A 14,605-nucleotide genomic window follows, 5' to 3' on the forward strand; every position below is an offset into this window, starting at 1 on the left:
CACATGAATATCATGTATCTACTTCCCAGTCTAAGAAAGAACTTACAATGATACAATTGAATCTTCCTGCAGAGCTGCTTGTATCCCCCTACCCAAAAGGTAACCACTATCCTGAATTGGGTATTTATCATTCCTATGTATTTTATTCTTTTCCAAATTATGTATGTAGTCCTAAGAAATATATAGCATGTTTTTCAATGTCATATAAAAGCAATTTATTCATATTTTCATCAGTAGCTTGCATGGTTCACTTTACCTTAAGATGGTGATGGTGTAGCTCTGGTTCATTCATGTCATTGATATATAGTATTCTACTGTACGAATGTGCCACAATTTATTCTCTTTTCTATTGATGGGCATTTTTGTTTTGTTTTTGTTTTTTCCCCCCATTTTTTTCCTATTACAATCAATGCTGCTATGAACTTTTTTTTTAAAACAGGGTCTCACTCTGTTGCCCAGGCTAGAGTGCAGTGGCACAATCTCAGCTCACTGAAACCTCCACTTTTTGGGCTCAAGTCATCGTCCCAACCTCAGCCTCCTGAGAAGCTGGGACTACAGGTGTGCATCAACAAGCCCGGCTAATTTTCATATTTTTGGTAGAGACAGGGTTTCGCCATGTTGCCCAGGCTGGTCTTGAACTCCTGAGCTCCAGCGATCCTCCCACCTAGGTCTACAAAAGTGCTGGGATTACAGGTGTGAGCCACTGTGCCCAGCCCATGCACATTCTTATACATACACTCTTTGTGTACAGATTTAGTTTGGCTAAAATTTCAATAGCATAGAAGTCACAAATTGTGACAAGCACAAATTCAGGTTTAATTATCTTTTTCAGCTTTGTGTTCATATCCACGTGACTTCTGCTCTTCAGAATGACAGAAACTCTCAAATATTAAGTGACAAAGATGAAAAAGAAAGGTATCAGAATAACAAAGACATTGAAGAAAAGACAGGATTGACATAATTTTTACCTTTTCCAAGAGATAATATAATGCCCGGTTGCTACTCCACCTTCAACATTTCCAAGAGATGGGCATCGAAGACAAAAGCATTCACTGGCGCTCTCTCCAGTCTGTAAGACAACTACAGGGAAGAGTCTTTTCACTCTTTATGCAATGGTTTCATGTACGAAAAGAGAGTTTCACATCCAAGTAACAGAACAAAGAAAGAACATCTCACCCACTATATGTTATTTGTAGAGACTTAGAAAGTAGGGCTCAGAGATGTTAAATGACTTTTTCAAGGTCACAAAGTCCACTGTTTTTGCTAATGTATCAATATTCCATCACAATAAAATCCAATTAGGCAGCTGTGTATCTGCGAGAAAGTCCTAAGGAAACTAGTAAATGCGAAAAGCTTTGAGACAGAATCAATATTTTATGGTGATTGTTTTTCTTTTTCCAGATTATTTCATGCCTCCAAAGTCAACACTTTGGGGTAGAGAAAAAGAAAATAGAAAACTTCAGTTACTCTTAAAGTACTCAAAATATCATTCCAGAAAATTGTGGCTTTCTCTGAGTAAACACATACAGGTTGACCATCCCTAATCTAAAAATCTGAAACCAAAATGCTTCAAAATCTGAAATGTTTTGAGTGCCAACATGACACGCAAAGGTTATTCCAAAAGGCAATGCATCCAGGTGTGGTGACTCACTCCTGTAATCTCACCTGGGGCCAAGGCGGGAGGACTGCTTGAGCTCCGGGAGTTTGAGACCAGCCTGGGCAACACAGGGAGCCCTCGTCCCTGTAAATAATTTTAAAAGTAGCCAGGCGTGGTGGTGTGCACCTGTGGTCCCAGCTACTTGGGAGGCTGAGGTGGGAGAATAGCTTGAGCCCAGGAGTCCAAGGCTACAGTGAGCCATGATCCTGCCACTGCACTCCAGCCCAGGTGACAGAGTGAGACCCTGGCTCCAAAATGAAAATAATTTTTTTTTAAAAAGAGGAAATGTTCTTTAAAGCATTTCAGATTTCAGATTTTTAGATTAGGGATGCTCACCCACTAAGTATAATGCAAATATTCCAAAATCTGAAAAATCCAAAATCTGAAACACTTTTGCTACCAAGAATTTCGGGTAAGAGATGCTCAGCCTGTATTACTAATAGCACTCATACCACCTCAATATTGCCTCACATGGCTATTCACCTCTGTGCAAGAATGCTTTCCTCCTGCCAATTTTATAGTAAATTCCCTGATGACAAGATAAGCACACATTCAAATCAAGTCTTCTCCACCTTTCAGCTCTTCAGAGCCTGCAATGTCTCACCTTTAAACGCAAGCGGGCAATAGTACTCATTTAACAGCAATTTTAGCAATCTGTGAGTGAAACTCTGAAGTAATAACAACAACAAAGTTTCTAAACATTAGGTTATTTTTATGGTTTTCTAATGAAGAAGGTTGTGACAGATGAATGGAGTTCTGACTGTGGACAGATAACAGCAGTGAAAGGGAAAAAAGCTGGATCAACCTTTGCTTTAATTATTTTTAAATAATGTTAAAGACTTGGAAATGGTATTGTAGCCCAGGAAATAAAATACACATCAATTTGAGCCTCTAGAGATGGCCTTTTTAAAAACCTGGGCCATTCATATTAAACTCTACCAAAGTTCTCCTGAATTCTAAGAAGTTAAACAAAATGATCACAATGTTTATGAACAATTAACATTAGGGTCAATTTGTGAGAAAGAAGTGCTACACTGCTACTTTTGAAGACAGGGGAAGGAGCCACACGCCAAGGAGTGCAGATGGCCTCTAGAAGCTGGAGAAGGCAAAGAAACAGATTTTCCCTGAGAGCCTCCAGAAGGAATGTAACCAGGCTGACACCTTGTTTTTTGGACTTCTAACCTGTAGAACTTTAATATAGTTGAATCTGTGTCATTTTAAGCCACTAACTTTGTGGTCATTTGTTAGAGCAGCAGTAAGAAACTAATATACTGGAAGTTCAAGCCAGAGATTTAGTAAACACTTATTAGCTAAGTATTATGATGCTGGCAATATGAAGATGAATAAGACACAGCTCAGGTTCTAAGGGAACACACAGTCTAGTAAGGGAGACATATGTACAAATAAGTAATTGCAACATAATGTAAGTGTTACAATGTAGGTATGTACAAAACACCATGGGAGTAAAGAAGGAAGAGTACTTAGCCCTGCTTGGGAGGAATAAGAAGTTCAAGTATACATGAGCCCTGACGAGCTCATGAATCTCTCAGATTCAAGCCAGAGTTCAACAGCTTGAAAAAGATGAAGGTTTTAGACAAAAGTTCCAAATATATGTTCAAAAGTAGCTGGGGGCAATGTTTGACGAATGCCCTAAGTTTGTCTTGGTTGAAAACTGGGAGAGAACAAAGGGCAATAGACAGCCTCGGGTAGAGGCAGCTGGGAAGGTCAGCCAGAGCCTGACCAGGTGAGGTCCAGTGTGTCACAAACTCTAGTGGCAATATGAAAGGCAGGCTACAGAAGAGAATGACTGCCAAGGAAGAAAATGGTTAAGGACCTACTTCTATAGACGAGGTGAGAGATGGTGAGGATGGCACTGAGAATGGAGATGAAAAGCTGGATTCAAAAAATGTATGGATGTAGGTGTGAAGGATGGATGTGTGTGTGAAGGACTGTAGTTTTTTTCTGCAGTTTCCAGCTTGGATCAAGTGTACGTACAACCACCCCTCCCACCGGACGAGGGAACGCAGGCAGCCTAAGGTCGTGTGGCAGCTGAAGACTTGCAGACAAAGAACAAGAGAACCAGCGTCAGGACACCGGAAATGACCAACGCTGAAAGAAAAGGAATCAGCAAGAACGGACAAAGAACCAGCTTCTGTTGAGCTGTTAGAAAATGAGCACTGGGTTAAGCTAGTTCATATTTTCTCATATATATTACTTAGTTATTTCACATACACCATCCTCTTTGACTCTAAGAAGTGACGAAAGGAACCATCCAAGTTCACAAAAGAGCAAGTGGTACGGCTGAGAACCGAATCCAGTTCAGTCTGACCCTGAAGCTCATTACTCCCAATTAGCACAATGAGGAAAAAGGGAAGGAGACAGAAAAACAAAGTAGGACAGAGACAATGATTTTCAAACACACAAGAGAAAACCAAGTTTCAAGGAGAGACGAAAAAAAACTCATGAAGACATTGTGAAAGCAAAAGATATTATTAGTACTTTTTGAAACCAGAAAGGTGTTGTCCTGGGTTTCAATCAGTCTTACAAATTGTTTTACTTGGGTGACTCAGAAAATTCATCTCCTTCTTTTCTATATTTTCCAAAGTTTCTTCAATAAATACCTTTTCTCATTTCAAGTTATGAAAAACAGTAAACATTGAGAGTCAATGAGAAAAAAAATATTTAAAAAATTCAAAAATGAAAAAAGAATTCTTTTGGTGAAGTGCATTTTCAAAGTATAACTTCCTTAGAGTAGGAAAAAAATCTGACCTTTTAAAATCAGGTATACTCAAGCAAATGGTATTATAAATGACACTAATTCCACCCTAATTCCATATGCATTTGCTTTCACGAGTGCAGGTCTCAAGTTCCCTCACTTAGAAAAAGTTAATTAACTCTTCCATTGCAAGATTACACACACACACACACACACACACGCATGCACACAATTCTCCTGCTCTTTTAAGCGGGAATGAACCAGACTCACCATTGTCCACCTGAGACTCTAGCTGGTCCACTGTGGTCATGGATGGAGCAAGCTGGAGCTCACTGGACACAACAGTGAGAGCCCAGGGTGAGGCACTTAAGAGGTCCGTCATCAACAGAAAGGGGATGTCAGCATAAACCCTTTCCAGGTGCTCAAACTGTCACAAATGAAGATAAAAGGTCTGTCGGGAATTACATTAATCCATTTTATCATTTCGGTCCATTTCTATAACCTAAATGATTTCCAGTTTGCCTCACAGAAACATACCTTGGCAGAAACAAATTTAACCGCAACATCAAATGGAAAGACTGTTTCGATTGTTACAGTTTCATCCTGCAAGAAAATGTAAAGGGCACATTCAATGGATTTTCTAAATCTTTTTGTATAAAGTTTTAAAAAACACAATATATCACTGATCAATAATAATCCCAAATTATACATACTAAGAAGTAAAGGCCTTTCTTTTAGATAACATTTGTAAACATTTGTGTCGAAAGAACTGAGTACTATTTTTTTTTTTTTTTGAGACAGGGTCTCACTCTGGCAACCAGGATGGAGTACAGTGGCACCATCACAGATCACTGCAGCCTCGAACACGTGGGCTCAAGTGATCCTCCTGAGTAGCTGGGACTACAGGCGCACACCACCATGCCCGGCTACCATATATTATTTGTTTAGAGATGGGGTCTTGCTATGTTGCTCAGACTAGTCTTGAACTCCTGACCTCAAGGGATCCTCTTGCCTCAGAACCCCAAAGTGCTGGTATTAAAGGAGTGAACCACAGCACCCGGTTAAAGTGTTTTCTTACACATTATTTATCTCTGGATCTAATGAAGTAGGCAGGGCAGGCATCGTCACCATTTTACAGAGGAGGAATCAGATGTTCCAAAAAGCTAGTGTCTTCCTTTTGTCTAAGTTCTTACTACACCTCAACTCAAAATGACTAATAAGATAATAATAATGTAATGGGACAGACACTGCTATCATCACTATACATGTATTATATAATGTTCATAATCACACAAGGAAACAAGTGCTATTATGATTGCCACTTTAAGATGAGGTCACACAGCCAGAAGGTAACAAAGGCACAGAAGCAGAACTGAAACTGGTCATGGAGCCTACACTCTTAACCAACATGCTACATCTCCTTTCTAAAAGAGTCTGTTAGAAAAACAATGAGGGATGGGCATGGTGGCTCACACCTGTAACCCCAGCACTTTGGGAGGCTGAGGTGGGCACATTGCTTGAGATCAGGAGTTTGAGACCAGCCTGAGTAACATGGCACAACCCTGTCTCTACCAAAAATACAAAAAATTTGCTGAGTGTGGTGGTGCACACTCACAGTACCAGTTACTCAGGAGGCTGAGATGGGAGGATGGCTTGAACCCAGGAGGTGGAGTTTGCAGTGAGCCAAGATCGTGCCACTACACTCCAAGCTGGGCAACACAGTGAGACCCCATGTCAAAATTAAAAAAAAAGAAAAAAGAAAATAAAATGGGGTTATTTCATCTTTCAAATCAAATAACACAACCTCCTGGTAAGAAACCTTTAAAAAAGGTCAAACTGGTTAAAAGCTCAGGCTGTAACGCCAGACAGAGCCAAATTCTAATCCTGGCTCAATACATACTTACTAGCTCTGAGACCTTGAACCTAATGATGTGACCTTGGGAAAGTTATACAGGTTATCTGAAATGCTTGGGGCCAGAAGTGTCTCCGATTTTCTGGATTTTGGAATATTTGGATTGTACTCACTGGCTGAGCATTCCAAATCCAAAACGCTCCCAGGGGCATTTCCTTTGAGTGTCATGCTGGCTCTCGGAAAGTTTCCGATTTTGGAAAATCTGAAAATCCAGAAAGTTTTGGATTTTGAGTTTTCGGATTTGGGATGCTCAACTCATGCAGTGTCTTTCAGTCCCAGCTTCATAATCCTCAGGGTTGTTAGAAAAACCAGATGAGACAATAGATATAATGTGCTGACACTGGCACCCTTATCTCCTGAGTTACCACATAGGACTCTATGTATTATACCAGGCTATGAGAAATTTTCAACAGTACATTACATGCCTTCTTCTCTCCCACTTGGAAAATACTAACAATTTTGAGATGGTTTTCTTTCCTAAAGACTTGTAAATAGCCCACAGCCCAGACTCTGTGCAGTAACAAAACTACAAATCCCCACATTGCTAGGCCTTCTGCTCTGCTGGGTTGAGGACCCAATTCCTAAGAGAAAACTAAGACAACATTACTGTCAGGACCAAGAAGATACTAAGTATCATAATGTTCTATTAACAAAAGAGAACATAAATATTATATACAGCACAGTTAAATCTATTTAGAAACATGGCCTGTTCAAAATCTCTAGAAATAGAAAAGAGACCAAAAAGAAATACAAAGAGTTAGCAGTTGCCTTCGAGTTGTGAACTGTAACTGTGATCGTTCGTATTTTCACTTTTACGTGCACTTACCAAAAACAATTTTTACCAGTATTTTTTAATAACAGAAAATTTTTTTTCAAAGGGAGACCTCCTTTTCTCCAGAACCTTCTATATATAAGTCAACTTACAGATTTTATCTCATGTGTGATTTGCCTGAGATCTCAAATCTGTTGATCCTCTATATGAAAAGCCATATAGGCCAGGCACAGTGGCTCACGCCTGTAATCCCAGCACTTTGGGAGGCCAAGGTGGGCAGATCAGCTGAGGTTGCGAGTTCAAGACCAGCCTGACCAACAGGGAGAAACCCCGTCTCTACTAAAAATCCAAAAAATTAGCTGGGCGTGGTGCTGCATGCCTGTAATCCCAGCTACTTGGGAGGCTGAGGCAGGAGAATTGCTTGAACCCGGGTGGTGGAAGTCGCAGTGAGCCGAGATCGTGCCATTGCACTCCGGCCTGGGCAACAAGGGCAAAACTCCGTCTCAAAAAAAAAAAAAAAAAAAAAAAGCCATATAAGCCAAACATTTTCTGTTTAATGTTTGAGCAGTGAATACCAGCCTCAACAAAACTCAATATAAGTGATTTTTTTAAAAGTTTAAAATTTATAACAGACTATAAGCAGCCAAGCTGCTTATTTCATAGGTACACTAAAATAACACAGAATGGAACTACTCCACATATGACGCTTCATAAAGTAGTTATAAAAAAAATACCTTGTGGCACTTGCAAACAATTTCTTTTTCTTCAGCGGTTGTATTGATCAGATAAGAAACATATACAAGAAACATTCTCGAACCCACTGTTCCACAGCGAACATACAACATTTTTTCCAGCTGTAACAAAATAAATGTTGTAATTTAATATTTAATTTTACAGATATTTCCTCTTGATATATATTCTAGGATAGTGTTCCCACCTTCTAGAGCTTATCTATACCAACTGGCTAAACTCCTTATCACTTTTACAGAACGTTACAATGTAACTGACCAAAGCCGCCATTGTAGAAGAGCCCTCTGATTACACTCTGGCCAGAGCATAAGGGTGGGATCATTACTGCTGCATCTTTTAGAGATTATTACTCTCAACTTCCAAAACAGTTTTGTATCTAGTTTGGAAGCAGAAGTTGACTGAGAAGTTACTGCACTAAAGTTACAAACAATGGTTGTTTTATTAGCCAACTAATTCATGTTAAGCATGTTTTCTAAATTCCCTTGCAGAAAAACTGCTTAAGACATTTTACATACTTAAATGTGTAAAATGTGTATGAAATGTTCATTAGTTAAATCACTTTTTCAGTTCGAGAATATGCTGTTAAAATGCTCTGAACTGTTAAAAACTCACTCTATATTTAAAACTACAAACTAATCGATTTCCTCTTCAATCCCAGTTGACCAAGTTTACCTGTTCCCCTGGATGTAAGTCTCCAACAGGAATGTCAGTGAGTAAAGCTGGGTAGGATTCATCGCACAGTTCTGTTCCATGAAGAGTCACGTGAGTTTTCTGAGTTAAATTGGCATCCTGTCCTAAAAGAGTTAATATTGGTTCTTCAAAACAAAGAATTCAAACATTATCCCAATAATCAATACTGTGTGAAGAGCACTATGCCATACCTTCTTTTAAACAAGAGTCCTAGAGTTGACATCACTGATGCTTATTTAATGTTGGATTAATACTGATCAAACTTACAAAAAGGGATGCGTACCTGGTTTTAAGCCAGCGGTGAGCTTCACATCTCTGATTTGGGTCTTTTCATGGGATTGAACAGTCACCACCAAACAATACATTTCATTAGTCAGAGCAGGGGGCTCGTGTTGCAGATGTACAGAAATGTTTGGAACTCTGGAAATGATCCTTTGAAAAGAAACCTTAACTAAGTAACTGATTAAAAAAAAAAAAAGCAAATAAACTATTTAAATAAAGTATTTAAAAGAAATAAGAGGCTGGGTGTGGAGGCTCAGGCCTGTAATCCCAGCAGTTTGGGAGGCTGAGGCAGGAGGATCGTCTGAACCCAGGAGTTTGAAACAAGCCTGGGCAGCATAAGACGACCCTGATCTCCAGAAAAAATACAAAAATTAGTCAGGCATGGTGGCACCTGGCTGTAGTCCCAACTACTGGGGAAGGCAAGGGTGGCACCTGAGGTGGGAGGATCGTTTGAGCTCAGGTGGTCAAGGCTATAGTGAGTCATGATCACACCACTGCACTCCAGCCTGGGCAAGAGAGAGACTCTGTCTCCAAAAAAAAAAAAAAAATAGCTAAAAAAATAAGAGGGTGACCTTTAATACCAGCTTAGCAAAGCAGACTCACATCGTGCTTGCCTGAATTATAATGCTGTCCCAGTGAACTTCATTGTCAGGTAGCTTAGGTCGCCTTTTGAAAGACCGAGCTGCCTGTAAGGCTTCTTGGGAGGAAGCAGCATCTCCTCCTCCTCCCTGCCAATTTAAAACCACACATCTTCCCGTCTCATTGCCCAGAGCAAGATCCACTGAAGTAATCTAAAAAAAAAAAGGTGTCAGAAATGCCATCTCGTATGTGCTTGTCACCATCCCCTCTCACCAAAATTACATCGTCGACTGCTAGACCATGGAATTCATCTAGAGACCCCCAGTGTGACAGAAGTCAGAACACCTGCTATTAAGGTCTTACTCGGGCTGGGACAGAGGCTAACTGCGCTCTGGGTTCCAACTTTAAACAGGTTTCACCTTTAAAACAGAGACAATAACCTGACTTTCTATTGAGAGGCTGACTGTACAGTAGTGTTATGATTTTAGCATCTGGCATAGTCCCTGATGTAACGAATGCTCAATTAGGGGTTGCTGAATGAAATAAATATTGTGATGGCTATGGATACATTATAACCTAATTTCTGATTCCACAAATATTTTTCCTGAAAATATTTATAGTATTAGCAATAAAATGCTTTATTAATTGAATACATGTTCTATTCAACTAAAACCATTAACCAAAGGACCCAAAATAGGCTTACTCATTATAATTTATGTCTGGTAAGTTTCCTTAGGCATGAAAAAATCAAATATGCAATTACGGCATTTAGTCAAAATCATGAAGGTTTTTTTTTTTTTTTAACGAATAAGCAAACAATTCTGGATACTGGTGAATAATAAAATCAACATGTTCATAGAAACTGTTATGTTTACATTGGTAGTACAACTTTATAAACCATTTATCTTAGCAATGGTACCAAGTTTAGATTAGCTAACTAACCATTCCCATTCAAGTCATGAAAAACAAGCACTTAATGAGTGCTTACTGTGTGCTAATCACTATTCCAAGCAAGTTACATTAACTAGTTGATTTAATCCTCATGAAATCCTAAGAGATTAGTACTCTTAAGATCTCCATTTTACAGATGAATACACTGAGAAGACACAAAGAAGCTAAGTAACTGCCCAGGGCCACAAGCTAGTAAGCTAGAGAGCTGCAATTTAAACCCATACAGTTTGGCTCCAGAGTTTATGCTCAATAAAGATATTACCTAGATCCTATATTTCTAAAAGGCATTTCAATTATCTATACTATATCAATCTTTAAAATATATATGCTCATTTTTCTTTAGGAATATGTACTCGGTAATGTTTAAACATCAAAAGATATTCAGTCTGAATAACATAAAAAATATATTTGCTATATTACATAATATACATTGTTTAAAACTCCTTAACTGATTATGTAGTCATTAAAAAACAAGATTGGTTTACGTACTAACAAGAAGTAATATCTACTAGACACTATCAAGTGATAAAAGCCAGCTATGGTTTATTACATGTATTCTCAATTCTTTAATTGAAAAAACATTTATACCACAAATAGTTCACGGGAAAATGTCTGGAAGGAAACCTCCCAAACTATTATGAATGGTTTCCTTTAGGAAGCCCAGGTAGAAGATTTTCATTTTTCACTTAATAAGCTTTTGTATTATTTAAAATATTCTGATATAAACATGCTTTTATTATTAAAAATATTTTTACACAAATTTCATAACTAACCTCAATTTTCTTTCCCACATCTTCAGTTTTCGCAACAAACTTAAATAACAGTTTTCTTGTTTTACCAGGAACTAGGCACATCTTTCCTTGAGTCGGATTTTCTAAAACTTCGTTTGCTTTGGATGCTTCTTCTATTACACAGAACTGGTTGTATTCCTGAAAGAGGTGAAGAGAGGTCATCAGATGTCAGACGTCTGCCAACACTAAATGCCAAGTGCTTTGGAGCTCATTTGGTTTTAACTCCACAAACACTGAAGCATTATGAAGCGTTACTAATAAAAGGAAGTATTTTTATGCCAAATAGAGGCACTTATCCACTCACTACTGCCATAATAAAACAATTCACTACACATGAACTGCTTTTTGAAAATATTTAGATACCTCTCTCCCAGAGAAACAGTTTATTCTTTGTTGTGCTGGACACTACTGCTTATCACCTCCTTTTCTTGAAGAGTCTTTTTTTACTTGGCTTCTGTGATGCTATAATCTTTAGGGTTTCTCGTTCCGCTTAGTTACTTCCTGTTTTTCCCACCTGGAGTGCAGTGGCACGATCTCGGCTCACTGCAGCCTCAACCTTTTGGACCCAAGGGATAGTCCCACCTCAGTCTCCAAAGTAGGTGGGACCATGGGCATGTACCATCACACTCGATTAATTTTTCTATTTTTTGTAGAGATGGGGTCTCACTATGTTGCCAAGGCTGGTTTCAAACTTCCTGGGCTCAAGTGATCCTCCTGCCTCAGCCTCCAAAAGTGTTGGGATTACAGGCGTGAGCCACCAAGCCCAGCCCCATTCCTTTGCTTTCTTTCAGGTCTTCATTTCTCTCTACGTTCACTTCACTGGAAAATGTATTTGTTTCCACATACACCATACCATTGTTGCTAGTATCTCTCACATACAGTTGTCCTATTCTGTCTTATTTCCTTAATTACAAGCTTATATCCACAACTGTCTAGAGGACATGTCCACTACCACCTGAAACTCAGCATGTCCCAAAGTGAAAGTGCATCTGCCTTCCCAGAAGAGAACAATCCTCACAGATGAGTAAAGGAAGACACCTTTCATGTTTCCATCTATGGAATCACCATTCTCACCTGTTCAATAAATATCAAGACCTTTCAAAGAGCCATCTTCAATCCCAGCATATAAATTACCTTCATAGAAACTCTTACACAGTTCAAGTTTTATACTTTCCCACTAATTTTCATTTCTATTCCATGCTTATAAAACCTACTCTACTTTTTGTCTTATGGTTTATATTGTGAATTTCTTTTCTTTTAAGACAGAATCTCACTCCATCGCCCAGGCTAGAAATGCAATGGCACAATTTCAACTCATTACAACCTCCGACTTCCAGGTTCAAGCAATTCTCATGCCTCAGCCTGCCAAGTAGCTGAGACTACAGGCACCCACCAACAAGTCCAGCTAATTTTTATACTTTTAGTAGAGATGGAGTTTCACCATGTTGGCCAGGCTGGTCTCAAACTCCTGACCTCCAGTGATCCGCCCACCTTGGCCTCCCAAAGTGCTGGGATTATAGGCGTAAGCCACTGCGCCTGGCCTGTATTTTGAATTTCAAATAAGATATATTCAGAATATAATCTAAACTTTAAAACTAATTGCTTTACATTCCATTTTAGAGTTTTTATTAGTTTTTAATTGTAGTAGTTTATGTTTTTTGTTAAAAAAAAAAAAGGAAAGAAAAGAAATAGTAGGCTATTAAGGGAAAAGTAAAATAAGAGTCCCTATACTTCACTTGAGCCCAGGAGTTTGAGGCTGAGATAAGCTATGATCACATCACTGCACTCCAGCTTGTGCAACAGAGTATCTTTTTTTAAAAAAAAAAAAAAGAGTCCTTGTTTTGACCCTCTAATTTCATAATGAACAAAACAAACGAACACACACAAAAAAAACCCTGCCCTTCTTCCCTTGCGGAGCTTAGATTCTAGTGAGGAAAACAGGTAATTTACCAAATAATCACACAGACAACGGTGAAACCAGTGTGATTAGTACCACTAAGGCTATGAGAGCCTGGCTAAGTGACTCAGTCATGTAAGTCAAGGGAGGCCTCCTTGAAGAAGTGATGCTTTTAAGTGAGAAAAGGCAAGGAGGAATAAACTAGTCGGAGAGGCGGGCAAACCAGTTCAAGCAGAGGAAAGGGCATGTATAAGAGCTTCTGTCCTTCATTCATGCTATCCCCACTTTTCAGCCACTATATGTACTCGGCAATGCAGATTTATCTATTTTTAAATGCCTCTTGTATCCCTAAATCTCCATTCCCAACACCAGCATCTTAATTCCAACACTTGTACTTTTGTACGTGGATTAATATAAAGAGCCTCTATTTGGCTTCCATGATATTGTTTCTATTTTGCTACTAAAGTTTCTTAAAACTTTAAGAATAAATTTCATGCTCTTGCTTTAAAATTCTGAAACTGGGCCAGGCATGATGGCTCACACTTATAATCCCACCACTCTGGCAGGCTGAAGTGGGTGGGCTCCTTGAGCCCAGGAGTTCGAGACCAGCCTGGGCAAAACAGCAACACCCCATCTCTATTAAAAAAAAAATACAAAAATTAGCTGCGCATGGTGGTCCCAGCTCCTCAGAGGAGGCTGGGGTGGGAGGATCACTTGAGCCTGGGAGAGTAAGTCAAGATGGAGCCACTGCACTCTGCCTGGGAGATAGAGTGCGGCCTGGTCTCAAAAACAAAAAACAAAAAACAAAAAACAAAAAAAAACCATACACACACACACACAACAAAATAAAATTCTCAAACTGATTAGAGGAAAACCCTGGGTAAGGGTCTGAAGTTGAAGAAAACATACTGATCTTCAGGTGACCCAGCTTCATCTAATCATTTATATTACAGAGATATTTCTCATTTCTTATGAATCAAATTCTAATAAAACAGATAACATCATTTCTTTATCACCATCCAATAAATAAAACACAGATAAAAGAACGAATAAATCTTGAGGGACATCTGTTTGCTAGCCTATCCCCGCTTAACTCTTCAAGGCTCCTTTAAGCCACCTGGCCTTACTTCCCACTACCCAGCATTATAATCCCTCTCATCTAGTGAGGCTTCACTTTCCCAGAAACACAGATTGTGCACTTCTGTTTCCTGCAGCGTTTTCTCATTGCCAAACATGTTCTCCCCTCCCATCTTTTGGACCTATTGTAATTTCATCTTCATTCTTGGAACTCCCTCCGTTTTCTCTGGCATGCCCACTATAGCTGTACTTCTTTCTAGCCTACACAATGTAATTTAGTCTTCATTACCTACTTGGACAATCTTTGATTCTGTCCTGGCCCTTGTCCCCAAAATGCCTACATTTTAACGAGGTCGACATATGCTATACTCAGATTCAGCATGTTAAGAATATCTAACTCTCAATAAATGCTTGTTGGTGAAAGATTCACTATACTTTCTGGGTAATCAAAAGATGATTATCTACTAAGTGAGTTTATAACACAGTTGTAATGAAGTACTTGACAATATACTATATAATGCTTCAAATATA

At 39.0% G+C, this 14,605-nt stretch overlaps 1 protein-coding gene across 3 annotated transcripts in view; it reads right to left on the reverse strand.

The window, feature by feature from the left end:
* The window catches only part of TRAPPC11 (trafficking protein particle complex 11), a 53,828-nt gene that overhangs the window by 11,166 nt on the left and 28,057 nt on the right, over positions 1-14,605 (reverse strand). For all 3 annotated transcript variants that reach the window (XM_009207933.4, XM_021938965.2, XM_009207932.4), the window contains exons 19-26: positions 11,083-11,238; positions 9,383-9,570; positions 8,781-8,929; positions 8,480-8,601; positions 7,792-7,911; positions 4,911-4,976; positions 4,644-4,800; positions 969-1,080 (exon numbers count right to left, since the gene is read on the reverse strand). In XM_009207933.4, the coding sequence (XP_009206197.1) occupies positions 969-1,080; positions 4,644-4,800; positions 4,911-4,976; positions 7,792-7,911; positions 8,480-8,601; positions 8,781-8,929; positions 9,383-9,570; positions 11,083-11,238 (1,070 nt within the window). The remainder of the gene's footprint in view (positions 1-968; positions 1,081-4,643; positions 4,801-4,910; positions 4,977-7,791; positions 7,912-8,479; positions 8,602-8,780; positions 8,930-9,382; positions 9,571-11,082; positions 11,239-14,605) is intronic.

Source organism: Papio anubis, chromosome 3, assembly GCF_008728515.1.
Source record: "Papio anubis isolate 15944 chromosome 3, Panubis1.0, whole genome shotgun sequence".
Classification (NCBI taxonomy): domain Eukaryota; kingdom Metazoa; phylum Chordata; class Mammalia; order Primates; family Cercopithecidae; genus Papio; species Papio anubis.